The following is a 13,428-nucleotide window of genomic DNA, read 5'->3' as shown; positions in this document are numbered from 1 at the left end:
TGTTCATGTAAGAATACCTATACTTTATGTAGTGTTTTGTAGCCATAAAGTAAATTTATATCCATACATTATTTTACTTTATTTCGCTAAAATCCCTCAAAGATCTTTTCTATTGCGTATTATAAATGTACTCTATGCTGATGTCTTAATCATAGGTTTAGTATGAATGGTCAGTCAATTCAGTCAATGATGGAGAACTGGGCAGCATATTATTCAAAGATAATGACTAGTCACATTTGTACTTTTTCAATGTTGCAGAGTTGAAACTCAACCCAACGCTCCCTGATTCAGTTTAGTATGGCTTCCTCCATGTTACTGCTAGCAATCCCCCTGACTCAGCATTCTTGTACTAATCCACCTGTCATTCCTACTGCTTTGGTGCTCTCACTCCAATTCTTAATGTTCATTGTGTGAGCATAATTTTCCTTCCTCCCTTTTTCTGTCCCCTCATAGATCCATTTACCCATGACTTTTCTGAGCATCTATATTATGTGTCAGGCACATAAGATTCATTGAGATCCCATTTCAGGAAAATATTAATGGAATGCGAATTTTATTATATTCTCTTGTAGGAACATAATTCTGCTATGAATTTGTCCCAATAAAAGCTCTTTTCCCTCTCTTTGCTAGCAGATAATGCAAAAGGAGAATTTGGAATCATTTCACAATCTTTAAGAAACTTAACATAGGCTTGGACCCTCGAGTTATCTGCTGTGTGTCAGCTCTGATGTATATCCAATAAACTTGAATGAGATGAGAATCATCTAACTACATTCAGAGCTGCTGAACAAAAGGGGCTGAAGCTAATTCATAAATACAGGTTTGCATTTTGATTTCCAACCTATAAGAACATATTTCAACGTGAACAAAAAAGCTCATCCCACTGATATTTTTTCTCCCTGGAAAATAAGCTTATGGGTCACAGAGAAGTATATTAACATATTCAGATGGAACATTGTGTAAATAAACCATTTCAGGGGGGTTATATTTAGATATTATAATGAAAAAATTTTTGGAATTTTGGGCAGGAAGATCAGCAAATGATAAAGGCTATTATAAATGAATCTTACAGTTTTTTCTTCTGATATATCAGTCATCTCTACTATAGAATTCTGACTTTAAATTGCTGATTCTTAGAAGCATTATGAACCAATACTTCAAAATAAATTATGATTAGAAATGAGATTTATTCATCACTTTTTAGACTGGATCATGAGTCACAACCACAAGAGACAAAAGTTGTCCATGTAATAGTACACAATGTCTTCTTAAATTCCTTCTATGCAAAGAAAAACATAGTATAGAAAATTCCAGAATGACATACTCTAATGGGATGTTGATAGATACTGAACTTAAACTGAACGAAAATTGGCTCCAAGGGTTATTTCACATGCCCCAGCCATTTCTTCATCCTACTTTGTCTCATTTCATGACTCCAGAGTGAAGACTACTTGCTGCTGGTAAATTACTGCAAAACACAGGGCCACTTTTTTTTTTTCCATACTCAAATAATCACACCAAATCCCCCTCTTCAGAAGCATTATTTAAAATGCAACAGAATTGACAATATCAATTTTATACTCTGTTGGATAATGTAAAAAATACATACCTTGAGCAATCACTCATAAACACACAACTTAAGATGGAGGCAATAAATGTAGTTTTCCGTTTGACTATTAGTGGTAATAATGATAAAACAAACCAAAGTGGATCTAAATTTTGTCTCTTTTCTTTGAAAGTATCTTAAAACCCTCAATGGTTAAGCTTGGAATGAAATATAGCAACAGAGTCTTGGATATATTTGTGAGAAGATGCTGAGAGGTGGTTTAGTAACACAGCATTTTAGAGCTAAATGCTATGAGGATCAGAATGTATCCAAGTATCAAATTATAGTGTATTAAGAAAAGGGCAAGTAGGAATCTGAGGGACTGAGCTCCATGCTGCATGTGAAATACTGAAACGGGAAACTTTAATCTGAATTTACAAATCTGTTTAAAGAACTATCATTTCATCTGCTCTTCTTTAGCTATCTTTAAATTTAGAAGATTTCATGCAGGCCCCAGCTTTTAATATAATTCAATATATCAATTACTCTCAAATCTGTGCCTTCAACCCACCTTTCCACTCAGACGAGAACTCAATGATCCCACTACCTACTTGACTTCTCCAACTGGTACGTAAACAGGTATCTCAATCTGAATATGGACATTTCAATCTCCTAATCCCTTCCCCCAATAATCCTCCCCCATCTGCTTTGTCTCCAGAAATGGCACCATCTCCTCAATTATTTAGGTGAAAAACCTAGAAGTTATCTTTGATTTGCTTTTTCTCACCCCTAAAACCCAAGCCATGAGAAAAACTTGTTATGATTACATTCAAAATGTATCTAGGACCCATCCCTTCGCTCCATTTCCGCGGCTCCCATGTGTCCTCCAGCACTACTCAAACCAATCTCCTTCTTCCACTCTTGAAGACCATTCTTGACACAGAAGCCATAATGAAGCTTATGGATACCCATCAGGGCATGTCACTTTCCTGTTGGAAAGCCTCCAATGCCTTTCCATCGTACTCAGAATAAAATCTGGTCTTTCCCATGGTCTACAGGGCCCCACATAAGTTGGTCTCCACTTACTTGACTGACCTCCTCCCCCACTCACTTGCTATACTCTAGCCACACTGTTTTCTCCGATCTGAACCTTCCAACATCATTGCTCTTGCACTGGTATTTCATCCACCAACAACACATTGTTCCGAACAGTGTCATGCGGCTGAAACTTCTCCCCACTGGAGTCCCTGCATAAGCGTCCAGTCACAAGGGAGGCCTTCCCTGACTTCCTCACTAATCTCCCAGCCACTCCTCTGTCACATCATCACCTCGTTTTATCTCTTTGTAGCATTTCCCAGCGTTAAAGTATCAGGGCCATTTATTTGTTTACTATTGTATCCCTGTAGTAGAATCTAAGGGCCACGGGGGCAGTAACTTTGTGGTCTTCTCTACTACACCATGTTTATTACCTAGCACATGTCACATAGCATGTGCTCATTTATTCAAAAAATGAATGAGGACTATGCCATGACTGGTACAGAAATCTTCAGGAGCCAGGAGTGAGAGCTACTGAAAATTCATCAGCTGTCTCACGTTCATCCTGCCACCTTGGGCATTTGGGTAGAGAAGGATGAACCCCTGGGGCATGTCCTTGAGGGTGTCTAGACTCTGGCAGGACGTGAACAAGACATAGGGCTGACAGACGGCAGCACTTGGACCAAATCTAATTTAAAGCTGTGCTTGTTTGTCTAGCAAATTATAGAAATGGTTCTGATTCTGAAGGCTTCTCTAGGATACTGCACTTTCCAGCTCATCGCAATCCCCACCAGTCCCCCTTGCCTTTTGCATGACAGCTGTATACCGGTACTATGTACAGTATTTGCCTGACTCCTTAAAGCAATCGAGGTTTTTACACCTGGACCAGATTCTCTCTAAGATTCCTTTCTGATCTGAGCCTTAGAGAAGCAGAAATCTGTTAACACTTTTTTTTTTCTTAAGCAGAAAGATGGCAGAGGGATAAGAGGGAGAAATAAGGAAGGACAAAAAAATTTTCAATATGTTTTCTCTCAAAAATATACATGGAAAATATATACAATGTTAAAATCGGGAAGTATTGTAAATATACAATGCCTATAAGGAAGAAAGACTCACTAAATTCTTCTACAAAAGTGATACTGAAATTGTTGTTTATATGTTTGAGTTAGATAGTTTAATGTCTTTTCACCTACTTTTAATCTAGAATAAATGTATTGACAAATGTTGTGACTTTGGAATTATATAATTATACGAATATGAAGTAATCTGTTTAGAAAACTTCTATAACTCATGAAATCGTATATAATATCGCACATGGAAATTAACTGGGATCCTGCTTTAAATATTTTAAAACCTATAAAACCAGTCATTGAAGCAGAACTTAAAATCAAAGTATTTCTATACATTTTGTATGCAGTTTCTCAAGGAAATAAATAAACTAAAACTTCTTTTCTCATTTACTAAAGCCTTTATTCTATTATAAATGTGGCATCTAACCTTTATTGATTTCACTGATTTAAGGTGGCCCACATTTAATTTCTAAACTTTAATCTTTCAATATAGTGCTAAATTTTTAGAACGGAAACATTTTAAAAAGTAATATCTGCACGTGTGGGGAAAAAGGTCTATCTGATAATGAAATGGCAGTTTTTATTACCATCTATAAAACCCTCATTAAGACTGTCACATGAAAGCTAAGCTTTCACGTTCTGTGCTGTAGAAGTCAACTGTTCCAGTGTCTTCTCAGCCTTTTGTTTCTACCCCTTTCTGCCAAAAAAAAGCCCATACAAAAAATCCCCACACAAGTCTGTATTAAACCTAGCCCTGAAAGAGTGCATTCAAGCAATTAAAACCAGCTGAGGAATTAAACCCGAATAACCTTGAGGGCTGTTATTTTAAAGAATATAAGTCTGCAGATTTATTTTCTTTAGTGGCCACCACGCTGCGACAACCAATTTCTTCATTTTCCTTTCATATTCTACCACACTTACATCTTGTTGAGAGCCATCAACTTTTTGTGGTGATAAATAGTATCTTCTACTTTAATAGAATTTTTGTTTGATGGATCTTTATTGTTTTGTCATTTAGTAACATTTAGCAAACCTTAGTTTCATCACAGTGAATTAAAATTGATGAACATTTTGCTATAGAAGTGCATACAAATCTAATGTACAGAAACTTAGTAACAGAATAAATTTAAAAGTATACATTCTTATCCATGGAGGCAAATTACAGGATCTTTGGGTTCACAGAAAAAGCTCAACATTTGAAATCATTTGCAACTAATTTTAAATTGCAAAATAAACAAAGTTTATATCCTTACTTACTTTTCTCCGAGAGTTGGAGACATTTTGTAGGGTTATGTTAAGCTAAGATTCTAAGGCAAACTCAGTAGTCACTTGTCGGACATTAATGCCTGTTGTTCACACGTGTGTGTGTGTGTGTGTGTGTGCACGTGCGCTTTAAATTTACTTGTAAAATGGCATACTTAAGTCCTTTACATACCAGTGAAGGTCACTTATGAGCGTCACATTTTGACCCAGGTAGTAATAGTGTAATGAAAATTTGATTTTTCATCTTTATTACTATTTTTACCTAATATTAATTTAAATTAATAAAAAAACATAGCTTCGATTTATATTTTACTCATCATATCTGTTAAAAAATGGGTAGGGGTGGAACTATGTATACCTGGTAGCTACTGTAAGCCATAAAACTAATAATTCACTTAATTTTTGTAAACCCTGTTAGTAATGTCATAAAAGGAAAAGAAATGAGACAGATAACAGGGAAGGAATACTACACTTCAAGCTAAAAGCATTTAGCCCAGTGATAGTTTGGCTAGTTCATAACACCTATTTGCTGGTACCCAAATAAATAGTGTCCTAAGAAATAAAACTCATGACTAAACTGAAGTTATTTGAAAATGTTCACAATTAACTGTGTGCAAAAATTTAACTTTGAATATGAAAGGAAAAAAAAGCCTGTACTAAAAAGTACATTTTAAATGAAGCAAGTAAAATTAACAGTAATAAAGTAAAAAAAGTAAAATAAAAAAAGAATAAAGTAAAATTACAAGAAAATGCATTACAAGGATGCAGATACACTGCTGACACAGCCTTATAGGCATGTTAAGATTACGGAAAAGACAAAGAATATAGACCTATACACATTCATAAGAAAGGCACATTATTTGGGTATATCAGAGGAAGATTTACCTGGAATATTATTTTAAAATATGTTTAAAAAATACTTTCGATGTCATTAATTCCTGTTTACACCCGCACAATTAGATTCTATCATCAACAGTGCATGCCTAGGACAGACTAGAAATATTGACTTCTCCAGACATTAGTTAACTGCATTCCTAATGTGAAGCGTGCACTGACCTGTCCCCCTTGAAGAAATAGGTTTTCCCAACATCCTCCCACCAAATGGCTGAGTCAATCCCATGAGGGGGAATTCCGCTTCCGAGAGTAATCAGGTCATGAGGGTAACCAGGTTGAAGAGTCGTGTCCTTGAACACCCAATATTTGTTACCTGTATGAAACAAGCACAAATACAGAATACACTGATTTAACGTCAGAAATCAGAATACACACAATGCATTTAAAATTATTTTACATGAAATAACTCAGTAGCAGTCACATCTGGAATAGCCATGTTATTTTTGAAACAACAACCTTATTTTCAAGAGTGGAGATAATGAGTAACTGTTCAATAACGCAATCAGCATTTGTGAATTGATTTAAGAAACAAAAAAGATCTACAACGTGCCATAAGGAAACAATTCTGAATCAAGGATGGAGGATTCTCCCTCCAGGAATCAGAGGCCGGAGTTTTGCTCAAGGCTCAACCATTCCTGTGTTTTGTGCTTTCCTATTCCCTCATATTGTTTTACTGATGATAACCTCTACTCTATTAAAACACTTCCTCTAGGCTCCTTTCCTCTTACTAAATAAACATTCCCAGTTCCTCTAGTCATAAAGTCTTCCTGCTTTGATCCGATGCCCTCTTCTAGCTGTCACACCGCCTCTCTCTTTAAGAGTGGTAACTGAGGGGAGGAGAACGTAACCCTAACCTTGTTAGGAATTGCTGGAGCACGGCGATACTAAAAAGAAAACAAACTTTAATCAGTCTTATTGCTGTTTTGAAATTATCTGCAGACAACACGGTTCCTCACGCCCTAAGGCCCTGGCTGACCGTGCCCACAGCTCCCCTGTTCCGTATGCCCCTCGAGTAGTCTACAGCCATTCCTCACTCCACTGAAAGCTGATCTAATGCCTATTGTCCACAGAAACCTTAGTCCTGGAGTCACCAATGCCTTCCAAGGAAACAACTCTCCACACTTATCTATCGACACAGTTGCCCACTTAAAGTGCTTTTCTCCCTGAGCTGCCGGAAAACCATTTTTCTTTTGTTATTATTGTTTCTCTTTCTTCTCTCCCTGCTGCTCTCTGGGCAACTTTGACTTTACTCAGTCCTTGGATGCTGACCTTTCCCAGGACTCTGTTCTCTGCCCTCTTCCCTTACTCTAAACCAGGGTGGGGGGAGGCGGGGTCACAAACTCAAATACCAAGGGCCAGGTTAGAGATGGCAGGAGCGAGCGGAGTGGTAGGTATTCAAATATTGAGACACTTCCACAAAAGCCAGTGAACGTCCATTGTCCTAAAGGCCTACCCCCCACCCTCCTTCCTGAGTCCTCTTCCCCTGGTCCTTCTGGATCTTTCTATAATCAGGCAACCTCTTACATCACTAACTCCTCCTGGGGTTAATATCTGACAAAGTAAAACAGTTAATGTCTGACAGTATCCTCCGTACTTTCTGGTTGATAGAAGGCTTTACTTTTTGTTATAATATCTCAGTACTACTCCTAGATGAGCATTATGATAAACTGTAGCATTCGTGTTATACCTAAAGGAATTAAAAAAAATTAAAACAATGTACTTACCTAAAACAACACAACACAAACCAAAAAACACACCTTCAGGCTGGATTTAGTTAGGAGTCTTTAACCAGGAGTAATGTCATTTACTCCAAGAGCTTCTACTGCCATTTGATACCATTTTAAACTAAAACAATATTTACTGAGTACCTTTCGTGTCCCAAGTATCATGTTAGGCACTAAGGATACTAACGGGAACAAGACATACCTGATCGCTACCCTGATCACCCTACATTATAGCGGATTAGGCAGATGAAAACCAAGTGTACAAAAATATAACTGCGGTAATTGGAAAACTAGTGAATGCTATGAAGGAAACATATCAGGGGCTGAGAAAAGAAGACCAAAGGGGAATTTACCTCAAGTGCGATCAGGAAAGCCTCTTTGAAGAAATAACACTTAAGCCAAAATTTAAAGAAAGAGAACAAGATGCTATCTAAGCAAAGAATGTCAGGAAGAGCATCGCAAGCAAAGAGAGCTTGGTACGATGAAAGAACTGAAAGACCAGGGGAGAGTCGCGAGGAGTAATAGCCACGCCCTGAAACCTACCTGAGGGATGGGGATCTTACCTTGAGTGCACTGGGGAGCCATTAGAGAGGGTAAATTAGTGGACAGACAGGACTGCTTTATGTTTTCAAAAGATGGTTTTCACTCTTTTGTGGAAAATGGATTATAGAGGAATGAATGGAAATGAGAAGACCTATCAGGGGCCTTCTTCAAGAATTAATTAGTTGAATTATCATCAACAATTTACTTACCCTGCTTTAGTCACTGGAGATATAGGCGTGAACACGAGATAAAAAACAATACGTTAATGTAACAGTGATGGGGTGGGGGTGCTTCTTGGTATCGGACACAGGAAAGATCCCTATATTCAGGCAACATGTGAGTTATGACTTACATAATTCAAAAAAGCCAGCTCAGTGAAGATGGTTTGAAAGAGGAAGCAGGAAGGACAAATGCCCTAATGGGAAGAATCTTGTGAGACAGCTAGAACACAATTTTGTAGGAGTGTATAGTAAGAATAGAGATGAGGATCATGGGGCCTTTGACAAAATTTGAACTTTATTATAAGTGAAATTGGAAGCTATTGATTGTTAAAGAGTTCTTTGTTAATAGTCTGGAATAAGGTGACCTCAAATGACGGAAAGGAGAAAGTGAAGTTGCAATATACTTCGGAGATGGAATTGATAGGCGTTACTGGTGGGTTGGCTGTAGGGAATAAGACAGAGATGGTGTCAAGGATAATCCTCAAGTTCTGACTTTCGTAAATGAGAGTACAACAGTGTTACATAACAAGACAAAGGAGATGGGGTGGGTGTGCCATGAGGGTTCAAGTCAAGACTTTGAGACGTCAGTGAGACATCTAAATGAAGAAGTCAAGGAGGAAACTGGATATGTGAGTTTGAAGATAAGAGTTTGTAAGTCACAAGCATAAATATGGCATTTACTAATTTAGGGTGTGAAGACATTATCCAGGGAAGAGTAAACAGAGAAGAGGAAGAGGAAACCGAACCAGGCTTCCGGAAACATGTAATCCTCGAAGAGATCCCATAAGAGAAGAGGGCGGGGTAGGCAAGTGAGAAGGAGGTAGAAGAGGCAGGGAGGAAGACTAAAGTGAAAGAAAACCTCAGAAGCTCAAAAAGAGAGTGATCATATATGTCTGTCTCTCATCCAAACATCCCTTGAAACCCAAACAGTATATATAGTTACCTACCGGGATTTCCCTCAATGTTGACCCACAAGTTCGAATTTGAGCTCATCCAAGGACCTTTCTTCTTGTGTCCCCTATTTGGGTAGACGGCATGCTAGTCACTCCATGGATCATATCTGAAACCCCCCTGTTCTATTTTTCATATCTGGTCGATCATTACATTCAGCTGATTTGATTTCCTAACTCCTTCTTAAGCCTGTCCCCTGCAGTCTATTCTTGTGGTCACTGGTACCAGGAAAGCCTTTCAATCACCCTGCTGAAAGGCAAGTGCCTTGTCCACAAGCTTGAAAGTAGGTCCCATTGTTCTCCAAATCCTCCCTCTATGTTACTACTCCAAGCCTAGGGCCATCAAAATTCTGCAGAGTTATGGAGATATGACTTAAGCATCTGAGCAGAGATGAGCAGAGCCGTCCACATCTCCTTCTTGGGAGCACAACCCAGGGAACACTGACAGACTGTTCCATTCAGTAGGGAAGCCAACTATTTATGACATACCATGAGGCCTGAGGCGCCATGATGGCCTTAGGCAAGCAGACACTACGAGAAGGTAGAAACTGACCAATCAGAGAGAGGGACTGAAAGAGAAAACAGAATGGAGTGGATGCAAAAAGCAAAGTGAAAATAGGAGAGTGGCCAGGAGGCCTATGAGGGAGGTGGCCAATGCAGTCAGATCCTGAGCCGTGTGGGCTCCTGTCACACAGCCACTTCTCAGCTTGATTGCCCTCACTGGGTTTACTTTTCTTTTAACAGAATGAGACTTCTCAGTATAAATTTCTGACCATCACACAAGATATTAGACATGTTTGAGCTCAAGTCTGTTGGCCAAAGTCCCGGCATTTAGCAGTGCACCACGCTGTCTTCCAGCCATGTGCCTAACGAGCAACCCTTTTCTTTCTAGCTCACATTATTGCAATAGCCTCCTTTCTTCTCTCCCTGCCTTCAGTCTCTCTTTCATCTCTCTTCCACAAAGTCATTGAACGGGTCTTTCTAAAATGCATACCTGATTTTACCTCTCTTTTGTTTAAATTTTTCAGTGGTTTCCCACTGCATTTGGGATAAAACCCACGCTTATCTATACGTCATTTCAAGGTTCTTCTCAATATGAGTCTCTTACTTCATCTACATTCCATTTACTTTCATTTCTGGAGAATGGGTACGACTCTTTCAAAACTTAGCTTGACATCATTTCTCTGGAAAGCAGTTCCTATCTGAGTAAGGCGGGCCTCTCACGTCGCCAGAGTACCTAGTCTTCACCTTTATCGTACTACTTAGGACACTCTGCTTCAATGAATCACAAGCCTGCCCCCTACTCTAGGCTGTGGGAACATGAGGGCAGACATTGTATCTGATGTCATTTTCCTGTAAGACCTTACATATAACGCCAGGAAAGTAACAGGTGCTTCATAAATGGCTATTGATTCAAAGACCCATGTTGAATATTACACGAATAAGTACATACAAGGTCAAAAATCCAACAGAAGGTGACAATAAAGGCTACATAAATAACATTGTGGGCCTTAGTCTTGAATTTTGCTAAGAGAGCAGGAAAAATAAATTTTACAACCACTAGCAAGTCTGAGAGAATATAAAGGCATGCCCCAGTATTGTGTTGGAAGACCATTTAAGTGATTATATTTAACTGAGTGTTGGGAAATACTATCATAAAAATATACAACTATCCTGAGTCATTGTTTAATCTGAATATTTTATAAAGAAAAAAACCACACCCCAAAGACCCAGATCACTTCCTTGCCAGGGTCGGTGAGATGGAAAATCCAGAGAGGGTTTCCCAGCGTGCTCCGTATTTTAGGCATAACTCCGTGGCATTTAAAATAGAAAGTCTTAAAACAATAGAAGAAAAAGAAAGTCCTCTTCTGTCAGCCTATACTTCAGTGACTTACTGCATCCTTTCCTTTATCTCACTTTTAATTAGCAAATGGTACAGAGTTTCAACGCCTCCCATGCCAGCTATTTAGAGGAAACCTTTATCAGCTCAGCTCAGTTGGTTGCCCCTTCTTTCAAGCAGGAACACTCGAGTATGCCTTGGAATACTCCTGTTTGCAGTTCCTAAACTCCATTTTTTCCATGAAAATTTCTTCACATTCTTTCCAGGCCTTGATATTCCTGGGCTCACGGATACCCAGGTTCATGTTGCATGAGAAAATGTTCATAGAAGCTTAGTTTATACGTTATCCAGGGTGTCTCAAGAGAACATAATGTGTCCAAAAAACAAAAAGAGTTACTGTTCTTCCAGGATATTCTTATTATATAAAAACTATTTTTTTAAATGTGTTTTGGAAATACTTGCCCATACTATTGGTCGAGTGTTTTCCATCAATAAAAGGTAGAACAATCAGCCTTTCACCATTAACGATCAAGACTTTTGCATAAAAGGTGTCAATTAGCCTTTTTTTTCTGTTAGAAATGAACACTGGGGGATTTTGAAAAATGCACTTATAGTCCCTTTAAAAACAAAGCAAAATAGAAAACTCATCAGCAAATATTCTCTAAGGTTGCATGATGGGATCCCAGCAGTTATACATAAAAAAATTAAGAAAAACAACCTCTTGCCTGCTGAGTAATTGTGGCATAGAATTCAAGAAAATAACTCAACAATGATTATAAGTTATACATTTAATTTTGCAAGTGTTTATTAAGGAAATACAATTTTATAATTCCTTGTGTATCCTGATGAGGTAAGATTTTCACATGACAAAGCTGAAGTGACTTTGTTTCTATTTTTTAGATTTTTGAGTAACTATGTGTGATTTATATTCACCTCTTTTCGTTTTTTTTTTTTTACATTGGAGAGGTAGACTTTTAACTACCTTACCATCAGATGGTCTGGTTCTCAAGGAAAATATTGCCTCTTTGGCAGAATGAAGGCATTTACTGGATTTCATTTGAGGTTGACATATTCTGGAATAAATGGAAAAAACTGGTCCTTACTGACATTGTACTTGGCAGAAGGCAGAGGAAAATATCAACAAGTCTGAGTTAAAGAAAGAGAAGCTTTATAAATAAAAAGAATAACCTCAAAGAATATTTAGAGTTGGAGAGGACTTTACAGATAATGTACTCCAGCAATTCTTCAATGAGATTCATCCATCCATCCATCCATTCAATGTCAGTTTATAAAGAGCCTCATAGCCAGTCAGTGGACTAGGAGCCATAGACACCCGAAGTAGGAAACCCACAAGGTTCCTGTTCTTGTGGAGCTGATGGACCAGCAGAGGACAGAGACACTAAGCAAATAATCCCATCAAGAATTTTTTTTTTTTAAAGATTTTTTTTTTCCTTTTTCTCCCCAAAGCCCCCCGGTACATAGTTGTGTATTCTTCGTTGTGGGTTCTTCTAGCTGTGGCATGTGGGACGCCGCCTCAGCGTGGTCCGACGAGCAGTGCCATGTCCGTGCCCAGGATTCGAACTAACGAAACACTGGGCCGCCTGCAGCGGAGCGTGCGAACTTAACCACTCGGCCACGGGGCCAGCCCCTCCCATCAAGAATTTTTAACTTATATGCTTATTCCCATGACTTTTTAAAATTTGCATCAAGAGGACAGTGCCCATTCTGGAGCCTCAGATTCATAGCTGCTTTCCTAACAGCCTTGGACTGACCAGCTGTTGCTAACGGGAGTGCGCTGTATTGTTCAGATGTACTAGATCAGAAAAATGGTTGCGAATCTAGCTTAACACATTTATTCTACAGGCCAAAGAAGTCATGTGCTTAAAACCACACAACCAATTGCTAATAGACTGGGACTACAGTGGAGGTATTTTAATTCAGCGCTCAATTTACTATTCCAAATTGACTCTGAGAACAGAACACGTTTACACTCTGCCTGGCTTTCAGAATTGCTGATGATTTCCTGCTTCCTTCCCCCTCTTTATCAACTAATCACTCCAAATTTATCATTGGAAGTGGTTATTAATTAATCCACTGTGTTCTGCTCATGGCTTGTTCATTGTATTCTCAGTAATCAGATGCCCTTTATAACATTAATTAAAGACGATCAACTGTATTCTTGTCTCCTTAGAGTCCACAAACCTCTACTTATATATTTATGTTGTGTATCTTTTATTACAACAGTGGTCAGTAAACTAGGGCCACCAACTGCTGCCTGTTTTTGTAAATAAAATTTTATCGGAACACAGCCACACCTATTCATTTACAGACAGTCTAGTCTG

At 38.4% G+C, this 13,428-nt stretch overlaps 1 protein-coding gene across 1 annotated transcript in view; it reads right to left on the bottom strand.

The window, feature by feature from the left end:
- The window catches only part of MMP16 (matrix metallopeptidase 16), a 283,352-nt gene that overhangs the window by 13,362 nt on the left and 256,562 nt on the right, over positions 1 to 13,428 (bottom strand). Inside the window, exon 8 of the mRNA XM_044780366.2 lies at positions 5,971 to 6,121. Within this exon, the coding sequence (XP_044636301.1) occupies positions 5,971 to 6,121 (151 nt within the window). The remainder of the gene's footprint in view (positions 1 to 5,970; positions 6,122 to 13,428) is intronic.

The sequence above is a fragment of the Equus asinus genome, chromosome 12 (genome assembly GCF_041296235.1).
Source record: "Equus asinus isolate D_3611 breed Donkey chromosome 12, EquAss-T2T_v2, whole genome shotgun sequence".
Taxonomy (NCBI): domain Eukaryota; kingdom Metazoa; phylum Chordata; class Mammalia; order Perissodactyla; family Equidae; genus Equus; species Equus asinus.
The sequence above is the reverse complement of the archived record's forward strand: the minus strand, read 5'-3'. Positions and strand labels throughout refer to the sequence as shown.